This window comes from Anoplopoma fimbria, chromosome 12 (genome assembly GCF_027596085.1).
Source record: "Anoplopoma fimbria isolate UVic2021 breed Golden Eagle Sablefish chromosome 12, Afim_UVic_2022, whole genome shotgun sequence".
Classification (NCBI taxonomy): domain Eukaryota; kingdom Metazoa; phylum Chordata; class Actinopteri; order Perciformes; family Anoplopomatidae; genus Anoplopoma; species Anoplopoma fimbria.
In genome coordinates, this window is record NC_072460.1 from 23,714,864 (window position 1) to 23,730,265 (window position 15,402).

General features: G+C 39.9%; 1 protein-coding gene across 2 annotated transcripts; it reads right to left on the reverse strand.

The window, feature by feature from the left end:
* Positions 1–3,019: 3,019 nt before the first annotated feature.
* Positions 3,020–11,793, reverse strand: slmapb (sarcolemma associated protein b). Of its 2 annotated transcripts, XM_054609869.1 has the most exons (10): positions 11,727–11,793; positions 11,283–11,342; positions 9,232–9,360; positions 9,055–9,129; positions 8,663–8,965; positions 8,178–8,448; positions 7,844–8,015; positions 5,086–5,220; positions 4,646–4,734; positions 4,125–4,213 (listed from the first exon to the last, which is right to left on the reverse strand). In XM_054609869.1, the coding sequence occupies exons 2-9, from the start codon at positions 11,332–11,334 to the stop codon at positions 4,651–4,653; spliced, it is 1,221 nt and encodes a 406-aa protein (XP_054465844.1). In that variant the 5' UTR covers positions 11,335–11,342; positions 11,727–11,793; the 3' UTR covers positions 4,125–4,213; positions 4,646–4,650. The 2 variants fall into 2 exon arrangements, with proteins under 2 accessions (XP_054465845.1, XP_054465844.1); XM_054609870.1 differs by lacking the exon at positions 4,646–4,734 and having other exon boundaries at positions 3,020–4,213.
* Positions 11,794–15,402: the final 3,609 nt, after the last annotated feature.

Sequence of the window (15,402 nt, forward strand, 5' to 3'; positions counted from 1 at the left end):
GGGGGTAAAAACACTGTCTATACAATGTTTGTCGAGATAATAAATAGTAAATAACACACAAAACATATTTTCATGCAACAACTTTTCAGTTTTTAAAATTGTAAAAACTTACTTTTCAGATGATTTATTTTCCTCCTGGTTTCTTTTGTCACACGTTTTCGCTGTGATCTTGATTAGTTTTACAGCGTGCACATACTTAAGCTTATTTAAAGGTGATGTTGTTGTGTTGGAAGCATAAATAGTCAAATTATCTTTCTGATATTTGATATAATAAAATGTTTTTTAAAAAACACTGTCCCCGTGGAGTGCAGTCAGTCCCAGCAGATTATGTTTGCTCTGGATAAACGCATTGATTATTACTCATCATTGGAGAAAACCGGGCCACCACATCATTCGGTCAATCTTTTAAAGTGGACGCACAACAGGAACGGGATTCACTGTGTACAAAAACATACAAATATAAGAGATAAATACTGTGAATTCACCTAAAATGTCACGCAGCTACAGTCGGTAAAGTGATAAAATAAACATAATAAACCTACAGTAAAGGATTTTTATTGTTGTGTAACAAGTGATTATTTAAGATATGATCGCTGGCCAAAGCTGCAGTGAAAACAAGGAAATGCAAACATGCCAGAACGTTCCACTGATGTTCTGTATGCCTCATTTGCTTATTTAAGCATAACATTTCAGATATCTACAAATAAAAGAAATACATGAAAAAACCTGGCTTTATTCAATGTTCAGATTTCTTTCTGGAAATGTATACAAATTGGCACGTATTTAATAAGATAGTGCCTCATTTACATATTTAAACATGATATTTTCAGAAAACTTGTAATACAACAAATAATTGTCTTAGTGAAAGTAATCAACGGGGGAAGTTTCCTGGTGATATATATTAGTGTCTCCCCTTTAATGAAAGTGTTTTTGCATGTGCTGATCTATTTATTTGATATATACAGATACATATAAACTATTAACAGGTTGTTTGTATGGAAGGAAAGCTACAATTCTCAAGATTTTCATAATTGTAAAAAGGACTTCAGCATTAATCAGAATGAATGTAAATTAAAGTTATATTAAGATCACACTGTAAAAAAATAATATCTAATGCAAAGTGCAGCTGCCATCCTGATGCATCTCTGGTCCACTACAGATGACCTACATGCAAACTAGAGCAGAACAAAATGGACACGGCAACTCTGCAGAGGAGGCTCGCCTTGCGTGGGAATGCTTCTCATATTTGGGTTCATACAGGACGAAGAGAGGAAGTTGTCCTCAATCTGCTCACATGTCGCACACACGCACACACACACACACACACACACACACACACACACACACACACACACACAGTCTTTCCTCCGGTAGTCTGAACCTCACGTCACATCGGACGCATCGTCCTGGTCACTTCACATTGGATCCTTGACACAGCAAAAACCCTGCAGGACAGAAATGAGGGTCAGATTCTCTACGATGGACGATGCTTCCACATGCAGTCATTTCCTTTAGGAGCTATGACCCGATGGATGTTGCAAAATTTCAAAATTTCAATTTCTTCACAACAGGCCTCTCGTCCTGTTGTGAAATACATTGCATCCTCTCTGAAAGACCTACAAGTCAGTGTGGTCTGCCAGCTCAAAGGGCATAACTGCACTGAGTGTCTCATCCTGTCATCTTCAAGCAGAAGTGAAGGTCACCACAGTGAGACGTCACATTAACTCTTAACATTATGTTACAAATCTATAAAGTTAAGTTTCCATTAAAAGAATGGTCAAAAACAAAAAAAGTTGCCTTTTTGTGCATTTTCCTGCTTAAGTCATGTTCCAAAATACTTGAATTCTACATTTCCCATAATGTAGCTCAGGTGCATTTAGCTAAAGCACCTCCATGGCCCCTAAACTCAAATAAAGTGTGCAGCATTTAGGGGGATCTACTGGCTGAAACTAGGTACATACGAAGCCGGACCCCATTTTTCTACAGTAGCCCAGAACGGACAAATCAAACACTGGCTCTAGATCCGGCTATATGTGTTTTTGCGTCGGCCATCGTTGTTCTCCTACATGTGGCACAAGGGAAAAGTTTCAATAGGTTGCGATTTGGGACCTCGCCACTAGATGGAGCCGGATCCCACACACTGCACCTTTAAGCTCAAGCCCAGATAACCCTGATGACATCACTAGGCCATCATTAGGGGTGTATTTTATCAAACTTTGGAGGTTTCCTTTCAGAGCCACAGAAGACATTTACAACTTTATTCAAAGCTGAGTAGTACTCCTCATCACTAGTTAACTGACTTTTATGTAAACTGTCATATATATATTTATATATACATACACACAATGTATATAACCTGTATGTATATGGGTTCATACTTGATGTAAAAAAAATATATATAAAAAAAAATATATAAATATATAATAATAAAAAAATTAATTAAAAAAAATGTGAGTCGATTTCTTTGACTCACATGTTGTTCCATTAAGTCCTGTCTGTTTTGTCTCCTGGTCATCGAGGGTCTTTCTGTCATACAGGTCAAACTGCAGGTCACTAGCAAGTCCTTCCACACACTGCATGTCTTCATTGCACCTTCATTGTCTATGCTGCTGTATTGTGCAAAACTGCAAACAGATAAGATCTAACCTCACAAATTATTTTGCTGGAGGCGGGAAGCATAAATATTAATGTAAATCTCATTCCCTTCCCCCAACACGAACAGACAATGCACACAAGTACAGCTTACCTTAGATCTAGTGTTCCTCTGCAACGAGCTCAGCAGGACGGATATCAAAATAAATAAAAGGTCTGACCTCATCTCTATGAAACTGTTCAGCGACTGCCTTCTGATGCAATGACTATAAAAGGTGTAAATTATGAGGTTAAGATCTTTAATTGAGGGCACTCATACATTTTAGAGCAGTTATTCATAAACGTTAAACCCAGGAAACTATATCTCTCTCTCTCTATCTCTTTACAAAATACATAGATTTTGTACTTATTTACAGGGAAGTGAGCAAACTATCACAAATAAAGCAAATTAATAGATACGTCCACTGATTAAACTTGAGATTTTACACAAAATAATATATATTGCATGCAAATGTATAACCATGACAACATGACATTTCAAGTATTACACCAGTTTCTTGTTGGTAAAATGAAAAACAATATACTATTAATGGCATGCATTTAAATAATACTGTGTTCTGTAATACTGACTTCCCATTGGTAAACAGGTGATGTACAGTCCATGGTTGATTGCAGATGTAAATAAAATGTCTGTTGCACCTAACCTAAACCTTGTATGTGTTTTAATTGGCACAACAAAAAGTAAGATGATGAAAAGCAGCATATGCAGAAACTTTACCATCTATGGAAGCAACTGTGTCTTAAATGGCAGAAACCTGAACTAGATTCTGTTCATGAAGGAAAACCAGAGTTTACATGTATCAATCAGGGCTGTTTCCCTTTAATCGTCAAAAAGGAAAAACTCCTTTCAGAAACATCAATAACGCTGAACAGAACAAAAACAAAAAATGTCCCCAAATTCCCACTTTTAAACACTGATATTAGTGATAAAAGATAATATCTTAGTGCCCACCACCACCATAAACTGATGTACCCAAGGCAGTCATCATGCACTCAATTCGGGGCTGAATCATTGTGACAATATTTATTATTCCGACAGTTACAGAGAGGTGTGTTACATTTAGGGAGGTTCAAACTGCAGGTGATCCAATCTAAAAATATCATCACCAGATATATTTAGAACTAATTAAGTGTGTAGCGTTTCTTTACATTCATTAAAGGACGATCCTAGAAGTCATGATGGTAAACAAAAACACCTGATCCTTCAAATAATAATAGGGATACAAACAAAGCTTATTCATTTGCACACAAACCCGACATTCTTTTTTATTAACGTCTCTGTAGTCTAAAATAGAGCATCTAAGAAATTAAACAGTGTTTAGTACGAGCCCTCCTAATTAAAAGTGCAGATATGATACGGGGGCGAGCTTTTCAGTGCGGAGAAATATCTGATGATAAGTGTGTGTGTGTGTGTGTGTGTGTGTGTGTGTGTGTGTGTGTGCGTGCGCGTGTGTGTGTGCATGTGTGTGTGTGCACATTGCCCTCAGGTCCTGAAGAGCACAGCAGCGGTCACAGCTGTTAGAGCCACAGCAGCAACGGGCCCCCAGATGAACCACGGCTTCTAAAAACAAGTAGGCGACACAGAGATGGAAACATGAGCATGAAACAGACCACCACCATCACCACCATCACCAACATCATCATGGGATCGCTGAAGCTTTGACAGAAGGAGCTTGCCATTTGAAACCGATGCAGTGCAAAAAGAGAAGGCGAGTTTAATAAAAAAAAAAAAAAAAAAAAAAAAAAGCAGCTCTTTCGGATAAAAGGAGGTCATCCAAGCAAACAGGGAGAAACAGTTGTTAAGCATTAGCCATCCAGACAAGACAAACAGATGTCAGATGTTGGAACTGTATGATTAGAGATGTTAGCCATCAATTTGTCCCCCCCTCCCTCCCCTCCAGAGGGAGACATTCTGGGGGAAATAGAGTCATGCATCTTAAAGACACTGGTGAGAATGAGAGATGTAGGCCGATTGGACCGGAGTAACGTGTACCTTTACTACCACAATGCACCGAAGCACCAAAACAGCACAGCCAGGATAAGGCCGATGACTACGGCTTGAACAGGCAGCAATGGGGACGTCTACGGAAGGGAAGGGATATATTACAGTAATCAAAGTGCAGCGGGATATATTTTTAGTCGGGCGTGGCTTTATTAATCAACCCCCCTCAGTCAGTAGTCTGTAATTGGTGTTTACACAAATCTCAGAGTGACACACAGCTGCCAAAGTGGATAAGTGGATGGGAGCAGGTGTGCTGCTGTGATAAAATAAATAAATCTTATATCTTATAAAAAAAGCTCATGCTCCTTAAAAAACAAATCAACTGTTTGCCTTTTATGCAAAGCTATGATGCTGCTTTCTTTTTTTTAAAACAATGCAATTATTTATATATGTATGTATTTTTTGTTAGTGTGTGATGGACCAGCACTCACCTTCGTCCCTTTCTCCTTTAGCTCCTTCATGTTGGCTTTGCACTCCTCAAACTCGTCTGTCAGTGACTGCTTTTCCTGCTCAGCTTTCTCATATTTCTCCTTCAGGTCCGACAGCTCCGTCTTTGCCTCCTCGTACTGCATGAAGCAAATTTTAAATTTTATTAATATATAAAAAAATGTATAGTCGGGGTACATTTGTCTAACAGCTCAACGTTATTATATAGAGCAACTTTCAAGGCGAGGAAACTATATTTATAGAGCACATTTCATTAGAGACACTCGATGTGCTTTACATTTAAAATATAAAAAATGAAAAATACACAATAAACACGAGGCCTATACAACAAAGTGGTGTAACAATAAAAGAAAAGAAAATAAAACAACATATTTATGCCCAAAACCGATCCACAAATGCATTCACTTGATGCTCAAACACAGTCAAAGTTAAAGGACAATGTTTTTCTCATGTTGAAATTTTTAATGTGAAGATGTCGGCCATATTATCTGGCCAGAGTATTTTTTTTATTTTTGTTGCTGTTTTTTACATTCCTTGCTTATGATGCAAAAAAAAAAAAAAAAATGCACTACAGGAATGTACTACTGTTTTTATTTCGTTTTTCATGTGTTTGTTGTGTTGCAAATTGGCTACAACTGAATTTGGTGTTCATCCATGTGTTGCATAATGACAACATGGTTTGCTTACTCTCTCACACACACACCCACATACACACACACTTTCATATGCCTGAGTAAACACACATACAATCATGCAGCCCAAAGTGCTCCACAGAGCGAGATTAAAACAGCACAGACTGAGTAAAATAAAATAAATAAATAACAAAAGGGGCCAAAGGTCTCCGATGTTGAGTATCAGTGATCGGTTTAGGGTGGTGACGGTTTCTCTCTCTAACAGAGACTCTACAGATGAGCAAAGGGAACTCAGGTTCCACAGGTTCCACTTTTCATTCAGCGGCTGACGGCGCCACACCACTTTGCGATGAATGACTTTTGTGGTTAACGATGATATCTCTTCTATTCTTGCTGCTATTCAACGGGGCCCCTCCTCTTTTGAGAGTCACAGCGGTGGCTAACCCGTTCCCATCCAGCCTGCTCAACCTGACTGGGAGCATAGAGCAGAGCAGAGCGCTGCTGCTGCCTACAGCGTTTGGACCGGAGGGGATGCTTTAGATGTCACAATTGTTGTACTGTTGTTTTCTGACAAAGAGGCTTAACTGTCACTTAGAGACAGTTTTAGTTAGTTAGACTTAGTATCGAAGAGTCATAGAGAGCTGCAGGAATGAGTCATGAACCTAGAAATGAGTCAGCATTTTAGCACTTATGGTTCATTTCTATGTCAATTTTTTTTTTTTGAATGGGCTAGATGTCTGAAATAAGATATGTGGTTAACACAAGCTTTTAACATTTCTTTCTACGAAATAAAACAAGTCAGTAAATACCACACTCATTAATTTGGAAGTTTTCGCAAGTCTTAAAAAAGACAGTTGCTAACAGGAGGGCTAAATGAGACCACAAAAGGTCATAAACATGGTGTTCATTCGTAAAGATAATCTTGTCGAACAGATCGTGTAAGTATTATAAACTTGTGTTTGCCACAGAGCTTATATTCTGCAATAATCAGACAGTCTAATGAAAAATAAAATAAAAAATCACATTGACTTTTTGTCGAGGGAATCATTGATGCTAACTTCCTGGTTGGCCTACAAAAATACGTCATCCCTGCAGCGCTCTACTCAGAGGAAGCCATTAAGGCAGTTCTGTTTCCTAGGCTCGGTAAATCCAGCATTGAAAAATCACAGAAGGTGATGGGTTCAGGGTCCGGATTTATCAGTCGTCTCTAAATATAAGATCAGTCCAAACTAGGCAGAAATTCTCAAATGGGACACATACTTGTCCCTACTGTTAGAGGACATCATCCTACTCTCCAGGTCAACAAAACAATCAGAGAGCTGCTGACTGTCTGATAGTCAACAAAATGTTAAATGATTGTGAGGTCGGCTGCAATATCAAACTATTCATATGGGCAAATAATTAACTAAAGCAACAAACGACACTACAATTTCCAGGTAAATAGCTGCCAGAGGCCCAGATGGACAGTTTAAGGTTCAGGGCCTGTAATTATCAAGTGAGTTAGAGTAGAAAGTCAGTCCTAAATGGAGAAGCAAATAAGCCTGTTTGGTGCTACTTTTTGGGATTGGAGAAACCCCTTTACAAGGTGATACATTCTAAATGGAGAGATACAATATCATCAAGACATACTGGTTATGTATATTTGATAGTTGATTTTTCATGTGTCATTAAAATGTGATTTTTATTTGCTATTCAAAGTCGAGACTGTCTGCTCCTTGTTCAGTGTGTATGTAGGAAGCTTCATAAACACTGTAACACCTCGTAAAGACCGGCCGTGAGAAGCAGCAGCACATCATCAAGCAGTCCTCCGTTTTAGTTTTTTTACACTGGATCTATTTTGCCGAGGTGCCAAGTGTTTTTTTTTCAATTCACAATCATTTACTTGTGTGTGTATAAGTAGACTTGAAGCTTTCTGGCAGTGCAGCTAATGTAGACAGCTGCACTGGTCACAACATCTGTTAGATCAGTCACATGATTGAAAAATGACAACAAGTGTAGATCAAAGTGTAACTGTCAGGTTTGAGGGCAGAAGTATTCTTAGCCCCAGAGATAATTGCTAGGAGAGATTCTGAGATGCCCGCTGCTTGTTATTCTGGTTCTGAGAACGTACCTCTCTCTGCAGAGCCTTGCTGTGGCTGTCGGCTTCCTCCAGCTGGGCTTGCAGCTTGCTGCTATCCTGCTGGTGCTGGAGCTGCATGGCCGCCTGCCTCTTCTCGAGCTCCTGCTGGGATCTCTCCAGGGCTTTGAGGCTGTCGCTCAGCTCCGCATTCTGGGCACGAGAGCTACCGGAAACAAGACAACACTGGGGTTCAATAGGTGGGGGATCACACGCAGAGGGGCATGTGGTATTCTGTGTGGAAAAACATGTTGGAGCAGAGTCAAGCAAACAAGACAGAGGGTGCTCGGAGGTTGGGGGGGTGAAGCTGAGCTGTTGGTGCACTGACCTGGCAAGCTCCTTCTCCAGCTGCTGCTGTCTCTGCAACGCCGCCTCCTTCTCGGAGCGCAGAGCCGCACATTCGCTCTGCAGGTTGCCCTTATCCTTCTGGTGGGTCTTGAGGAGTTCCTCCCTCTCAGACCTGAGGGACGCACACTCAGTTTGAAGGCCGCTCCTCTCCTTCTGGTGCTTATTCACGGTGTCTTGTTTTTCGGCTCGCAGGACAGCACACTCTGTCTGGAGGCTGTTATACTCTGCCTGCATGGACTGCAGCTCGCTGGCTGTGAAGATAGAAAAAGGTTTTATGTAACATTGTTGAAGCAGATGCTCTTTTCTTAATTAGCTGCCAGATTAAGTTAAAATACATAGAATTCAATATTTCCTGTGTGCTTGGACAGACATTTGTGTCTCAACAAAAGAACCATATTTAAAAATCATGAGGATACTAATATTATCATCATATTTTTGTATCAGTGTATTTGCACCATGTTGCACCTTGTATTTCTGCAGTTTTCTGCCACTGCTTGCTCTGCTGCTGAAGGTCACGCTGGAGGTTCTCAATCTCCCGCTCGTATTTGTTGGCAGTCTGACGCCACTTGTCCAGATCCTTCGAGGCGGTTGCCAGGTTGGCCTGGACGGCGGCGGCGTCACGGTCCTGCTCAGCGGCGGCCGCCTCCAGGGCCCGTTTCAGCGCCTTCACCTCATCACGTGCACTCTGCAGCTCGGCGCTTGAACCGGAGGAGAGGTCCATCTGCTGTCTGAGAACGCCCGTTTCCTCCTGGAGCTGACGCAGCTGGCCTGTCCAAACCACGGAAGGTGTTCGGATTAGTGGACAGTTTCAGTAGGACAGACAGAACGTTCCAAGCCACAAAAACACAAACATGTACCTTGAAGATGTTTAATCTGTTTTGCAGATTCATCAGCTTGTTGCTTATTTTCTTTTCTCTCATCCTGCAGGATACCTACAAAAGATGACTGCAATTATTTCCTGCATTACTAGCTGTCTGAGTGCACAGTACTAAGTGAAGTGAATGGGAGTGATCATCAAAGATTAGCATTGTTACCTTGTAGCTCCATCCATTTGTGCTTCTCAGTATTGGCCACCTCCTGGGCCTCTCGGAGCTCATCATTCAAGTGCTGGATCATTTTCTCTGAGTCACCAGAAGACCCCATGTTTGACCTGCTCAAGTCATCTGATAATGAAAGACAGATGATTATCGGGATTAGCCGTGCCTTTCTCTCAACATTAAAGTTTCTAGCTGTAAGAGCAGAGATGTGTATCTTCCTGCAGAGTTACTGGAGTGCATAAAGAGACATTAGGAAGTCAAGTTCAAACCACGATGATACATCAGGCAGTAATGACGGCAACTCACTACTATAAAAATAGACGGATACCTCAAAGTTCCACCACATTAATTCTGCTTCAGTCCCAAATATTTAACCAGGGCTGACATACTAGATAGATGATTTCCCATGATATTAAAACAGGACTATTACATAAACTAATTGCCAACCCAGAAATAGACAACTGTATTATCTGCTTTTTTTTGTCTTTCTTTTATCCATGCTGTCATTCCAAATTGTCCATTAACCCGGTAACAAACGAGTCTCTGGCACATCTACAGTGATCTGTGAACAGTGAGTTACTGTAAACAATACACAAAGGCCAACGTTGTCAAGGATCTGTTTTGTTTCCCAGAGGTGGAAACAAGCTCCACAAATACTCCGGCTTTGCAATTCCCGGGGAATATCTTGATCCTCTAATCTGCCATGGCTAGGAAAAGAGATGACCTCATCGCAGAACGAGCAATTGGCGGAGGCAAAAAATAGGAGTCGGGACAGGTCAAGCGTGTGCACCATAAATGGACACATCAGTGGACCGAGGCTGCCGTGAAATTATGTATCAGCTGTGAAAAAGGAAAAGTGATTTCATTGTGTCTGGCTACACGTACTGATTAATGTCTCTAAAATGAGAGGGGTATGAAGCGCCGGCTGGAGGCTGGTGGCACCCTCTGACTCAGGCACATGACCACGCCGCTGTGTGCCAGACAAAAGGATGAGCGGGGCGGCGCTCTGTCCAGCATGTGTGCATGAGGTCGTGTGTTCCCTCATGCATGCATATGTATGAGAGAGCGAGAGAGTCGGAATTTGAGTGGGCTTCCTGTGCAAGGTTTTTGCCTGGAGACATTTCAAATGACACCGTGTTATCTTTAGTAGCATCAGTTAATATGGCCATTATGTGTAAGTGTCACACAGAGTAATGATGGGATTAGCCTGTGTGTAAAAATACCTCTCTGACTAGTTGGGGGAAATATTGAGCATCACACGGCCTCAAGTGACGACAGGAGGAGAAAAAATGTAGGAGAAAGTCTTTTTTTAGCTCAAGCGCTGAAGGCTAAAGCCATCATGGTCGATCTTTTCCCCGTCATCGGTTTCCTTCCCAATGAATGTGACAGCGTTCTTAAAACTGAATCCGAGGGCTTTAGCGCTGCCTGAAACTGAATGTCCACAGTGTTCAGCAGGGTTTCTATAAAACTGATGATTGAACTGCCAGGGGGTGATATCAATTTACAGCTGAAAAACTGTGCTTTTTTGTGTGATTCAACGTGAGAAATGTCCCTTTCAGTTTGAGAAGACAGGGATGCTGTTGTCGTGAGGACACTGTTTGCTTTGTGCTGCCTATATGCTGTGCAGTGAAGCGTCACAAATTCATCCGTCATGCAAAATTGATTCGCTCACTAACATGCTCGCACATTTTCTCATGCAGGTCCCTGTTGATTTTTTTTATATTTTCTCAGTATTGCAATCGCTATCAATTAAATGGCACTAACTGGCACTAACTCCCAGTGCACTCCATCTTCTAACAAGCTGTTGACACAGGATAAATCAGCCTCTAAAAACAAGGCCACCTACATCACTGAAAGCTCTAAAGCCAACCAGACACTCTTCTTAACTGTGACTCATGCTTTCTCTCTCTCCCTCTCTCTCTCTCTCTCTCTCTCTCTCTTTCTCTCTCTCTCTTTCTCTCTCCACATTGTCAGTTAGTAAGATATGGTGTCAGGTAAGAGCACTTTGAACAGCTGAGTCATTCAGGAATAGAACACAGCTGGGTTACCTTTAATGACGGAAACGTTATTCAGGGGGTCGCTCAGCTCTTTCTCATCCATTTGCTTATCTGTAAGGAAAAAGTAAACACACATATGCATATATATATATATATATATATATATATATATATATATATATATATATATATATATATATAACAAATAAGATGCAATTCACAAAATCAAGAGTTGTGTTGATAAATAATATATATCTTAATGAAAGATGTTAAATAAATCATTAAAGCTATTCCTGCTGTTGTTGTTATGGTTAAGGATTTGAGTATTTTCAAAAAGGTAAACACAAAAATGCTTGCTCATCTATGAACACATATCAAGTACTTTTGAAAAAGTGGCAGCTGCATCAGTGCTGAGAATTTTTCCTTTGAGGTTTAAATCACAGAAAATGTACCAATTAAAAAGGTCAAAAATAAAAACCCATCAGGAAATCTTACCTCAAGTTGATCCAGGAGCTACGGTACTCTGTGTGCTGAGGCTAAAGCAATCCCTGGCATGAAGAACTCTCCTCCAACTATCAGATTTTTCTCAGATGCGAAATGGACCAGTCCAAGCAGGGCAGTGCAGAGGGGGGGGGGACGCAGAGGGGATGACAAACCCAGTGTAGCAGACTTCCCTGTTATTGTTGCACTGAAGCAAGCGAAGACAAAGAAATTGTTAAAAAATAATTTCATTAAATACTTAAAGTGTTGTCACAAAAGCTACTCAAGAGGTGAGTCAAATGAACGTCCTCAAAAACAAGACCCCCTCCCCTAATTTTGTGGCTGAGGCCTTCCAGCCCCTCCACACTAGGTCATGCATCAGAGTGGGGCATGTCGGAAGCTGCAGCTGCACAGTGACACAGAGAGGTTTTGTTCAGGGAGCCGGGCTGCTCTCTGACCAGTTGGTACTGATGTAAAAAAGTACAGGATGACACAGAAAAAGGAAAAGACAGTGTGATAGTGTGTGTGTTTTGTATATGCTGCATCCACCTCCTCTCTTATTCTGCCCTGCAGGCCTTTTAAATTCATGAATTATTAGTGTTTAGGGTGAGATCTGCTCGTCACCCTGAGGGGCAGAATCGTACTGCGACAAACTGTGTGTATTGTTCAGCTAATCTGCATTGTGTTGGACAATAAAATACCCCAGTTTGTCTCCTCTGCATGCTTTGAAATGTTTGAGAGGCTGAGGTGACATGATATTGAAAGAAACCAGAGGCCTTAAATTTAAAAGGCTTTCTACATGTAGGCAAATAAATGTTCCCCTCTGGTCAAAAGCTTTACATAACTTTGCAAATACCTTGAATGATGCATGAAGTCCACACACAGACATGATTGTGGTAAAAAAAAAAATTAGAACATTTTAACCCAATTCATTTCATCATACACAAGCATGCTAACTTTTAAGTAAAACAGATTTCCTGGTGTTGCCCTAACCTCAGCTCAACTTATTCAAAGGATGTATGATTCCATATCATGAACGGTGACATTATGAGTCATACTCGTAAACCAAAAGCCACACACAGGCTCAATGGTGCAAGAATGAACAGCTCAGCTCTCATGTCAATTGTTGTTCCGGATCGGTACATATAATAATAGAATGCTGCACCCTACTTGAAAAATGCAAACCCAGCTAGCTGCCAAAGTCAAAATCACAGCTGACGGTACATTAAATGTCCACATTAACAACCTGCAAGTTAAGTGAGGACAGTAAGAAGTTTGCAGCTTTCCTACTTGCAGCTACACGCCAACAATAAAGCTAAGAAGGTAATCAATTGTTGGACACGGCAAAGGCTAGGCTAGGATAAGCATAGGGGGTAAGATCCTATAAATATGGCAAAACAGCAACCGGGGCAAGTCTCTGTTTGAGTTGGATTTTTGGTATGGCACTATTCCAGAGAGAGACATCAACCTTTGTTGGTCTGGCAATCCAGTAATCAAGTCAAGGTTTATGATCTAATGCTGCAAATCATTGACAAATTTGCAGTCAATAATCAAACTTTGCAACCTTCAACTTTATTTATAATCTTTACAAACTGTATCTGCATCCCACAAGCGTGTTATTTTACTTGTGGGAACTAAATGGCCTATAGGGGATTAAGGCTCTTAAAGAGCATGCAGTGTTTCCCACACAGACAAGTGCAAGGTAAACCCACGTTAACCGGTTTTATAAAAAGGTGAAAGATTCACCCAACTTTACAAGCGTAAAGCTCAGTAGCAAAACTACTTTATGGCAGAATGTGTGGCAGCCAATAGAGTCAATATAATATTAAGTTGCTTAACTAGTGCCCTCTGATCACACAATTCAAAAGCCACCATGCCAAGTTCCAAGGATTTTGTCCTTCATGCTTTCATCCCATTTAACAGCCCCCTGGACTCCTACCAAATGCAATAGAAATCTGCTTGTTGCCTCAGCAATAAATCTGTCTTGAAAGGACTTATTGCAGGGCTCTTGGATAAGACTTGATTAGTTTTAGCTAAGTGAAGCTTAACTGTCAACTAGGTGTTTAATGTTATTCATGTAATTCTTTGTGGCTGGCAATGAAAATATTATTTTAGGGGAAGGAACTTAAATTTAATGCAGTCATTTGCCATTTTTGTGATGGTCATATACTGGAAATCTGACTTTACTTAACATAAAGAGAATTAACTTTAGCAGTTGTACACTAAACTGAACAATAACTTCAGTGACTTTACATAATTTTTACCTGTAAAGTAATTTCAAGACAACTAGCATTTGTTTCACGTTATAATCTTAAAGTTAGACGCTAATGTTAATGTTAGCTTAGTTTATGTTAGCTTAGCTACCGAACGTTAATAATGTTGGCTTAGTGGATGTAGCTAACTGATAGCTAGCTAACTAGCGTTTGGTTGTTTTGATTGTTATCTGATATTCCCTTACAAAATATTAAGTTACAGTTCAAAATGTGTCCAAACATTTATTTTTTAAGTATTTAAACTGTCACCAATTTCCATCAAACAAGGCCAAAACATACTTAAGTTATTGTTAATTAACTGTGACGATGGTTAACGAATCAAATTTGGAGCTAATTGCAAATTGGCTAGGTTTCGGCTGACATTAGCTTTAGTTAGCTTAGCTACCGAACTTTAAATAATGATGGCTTAGTGGATGTAGCTAGCTGACTGATAGCTAGCTAACGAGCGGTTAGTTGCTTTGATTGTTATCTGATATTTCCTTACTAAATATTAAGTTACAGTTCAAAATGTGTCCAAACATTTATTTTTTAAGTATTTAACCTGTCACCACTTTCCATCAAACATTTACAAAACATACTTAAGTTATTGTTAATTAACTGTGACGATGGCTTACTAATCACATTTGAGGCTAATTGCAAATTGGCTAGGTTTCGGCTGACATTAGCTTTAGTTAGCTTAGCTACCGAACGTTAAATAATGATGGCTTAGTGGATAGTAGTAGTAGTTAGCTGACTGATAGCTAGCTAATGAGCGGTTAGTTGTTTTGATTGTTATCTGATATTTCCTTACTAAATATTAAGTTACAGTTCAAAATGTGTCCAAACATTTATTTTTTAAGTATTTAACCTGTCACCACTTTCCATCAAACATTTACAAAAAATACTTAAGTTATTGTTAATTAACTGTGACGATGGCTAACTCATCACATTTGAGGCTAATTGCAAATTGCTAGGTTTCGGCTGACATTAGCTTTAGTTAGCTTAGCTACCGAACGTTAAATAATGATGGCTTAGTGGATAGTAGTAGTAGTTAGCTATCACTAACGAGCGGTTAGTTGTTTTGATTGTTATCTGATATTTCCTTACTAAATATTAAGTTACAGTTCAAAATGTGTCCAAACATTTATTTTTTAAGTATTTAACCTGTCACCACTTTCCATCAAACATTTACAAAAAATACTTAAGTTATTGTTAATTAACTGTGACGATGGCTAACGAATCACTATTTGAGTCTAATTCCAAATTTGGGTAGGTTTCATCTGATATTACCTTTAGTTAATGTTAGTCATCTGCCTTTAACTTCACTACACAATCCTTCTTTTAGGGGCACAATGTGATGTTAAAGACTCAGTCAGTGTGTTCATCCTTCAAGTGGAAAAACATCTTTGACAAAGAATTGCCTAATCAGGTGGGTGTCG

What these genes read in the sequence shown, in the direction of transcription:
- slmapb (XM_054609869.1), bottom strand. Translation starts at nt 11,334, where the DNA reads ATGGATGAGAAAGAGCTGAGCGACCCCCTGAATAACGTTTCCGTCATT. An exon ending in CAAATGGATGGAGCTACAAG is followed by an intron (nt 9,130 to 9,231) that starts GTAACAATGCTA and finishes CATCTTTTGTAG; the next exon opens with GTATCCTGCAGGATGAGAGA. An exon ending in CTGGAGAAGGAGCTTGCCAG is followed by an intron (nt 8,016 to 8,177) that starts GTCAGTGCACCA and finishes TGTTTCCGGTAG; the next exon opens with CTCTCGTGCCCAGAATGCGG.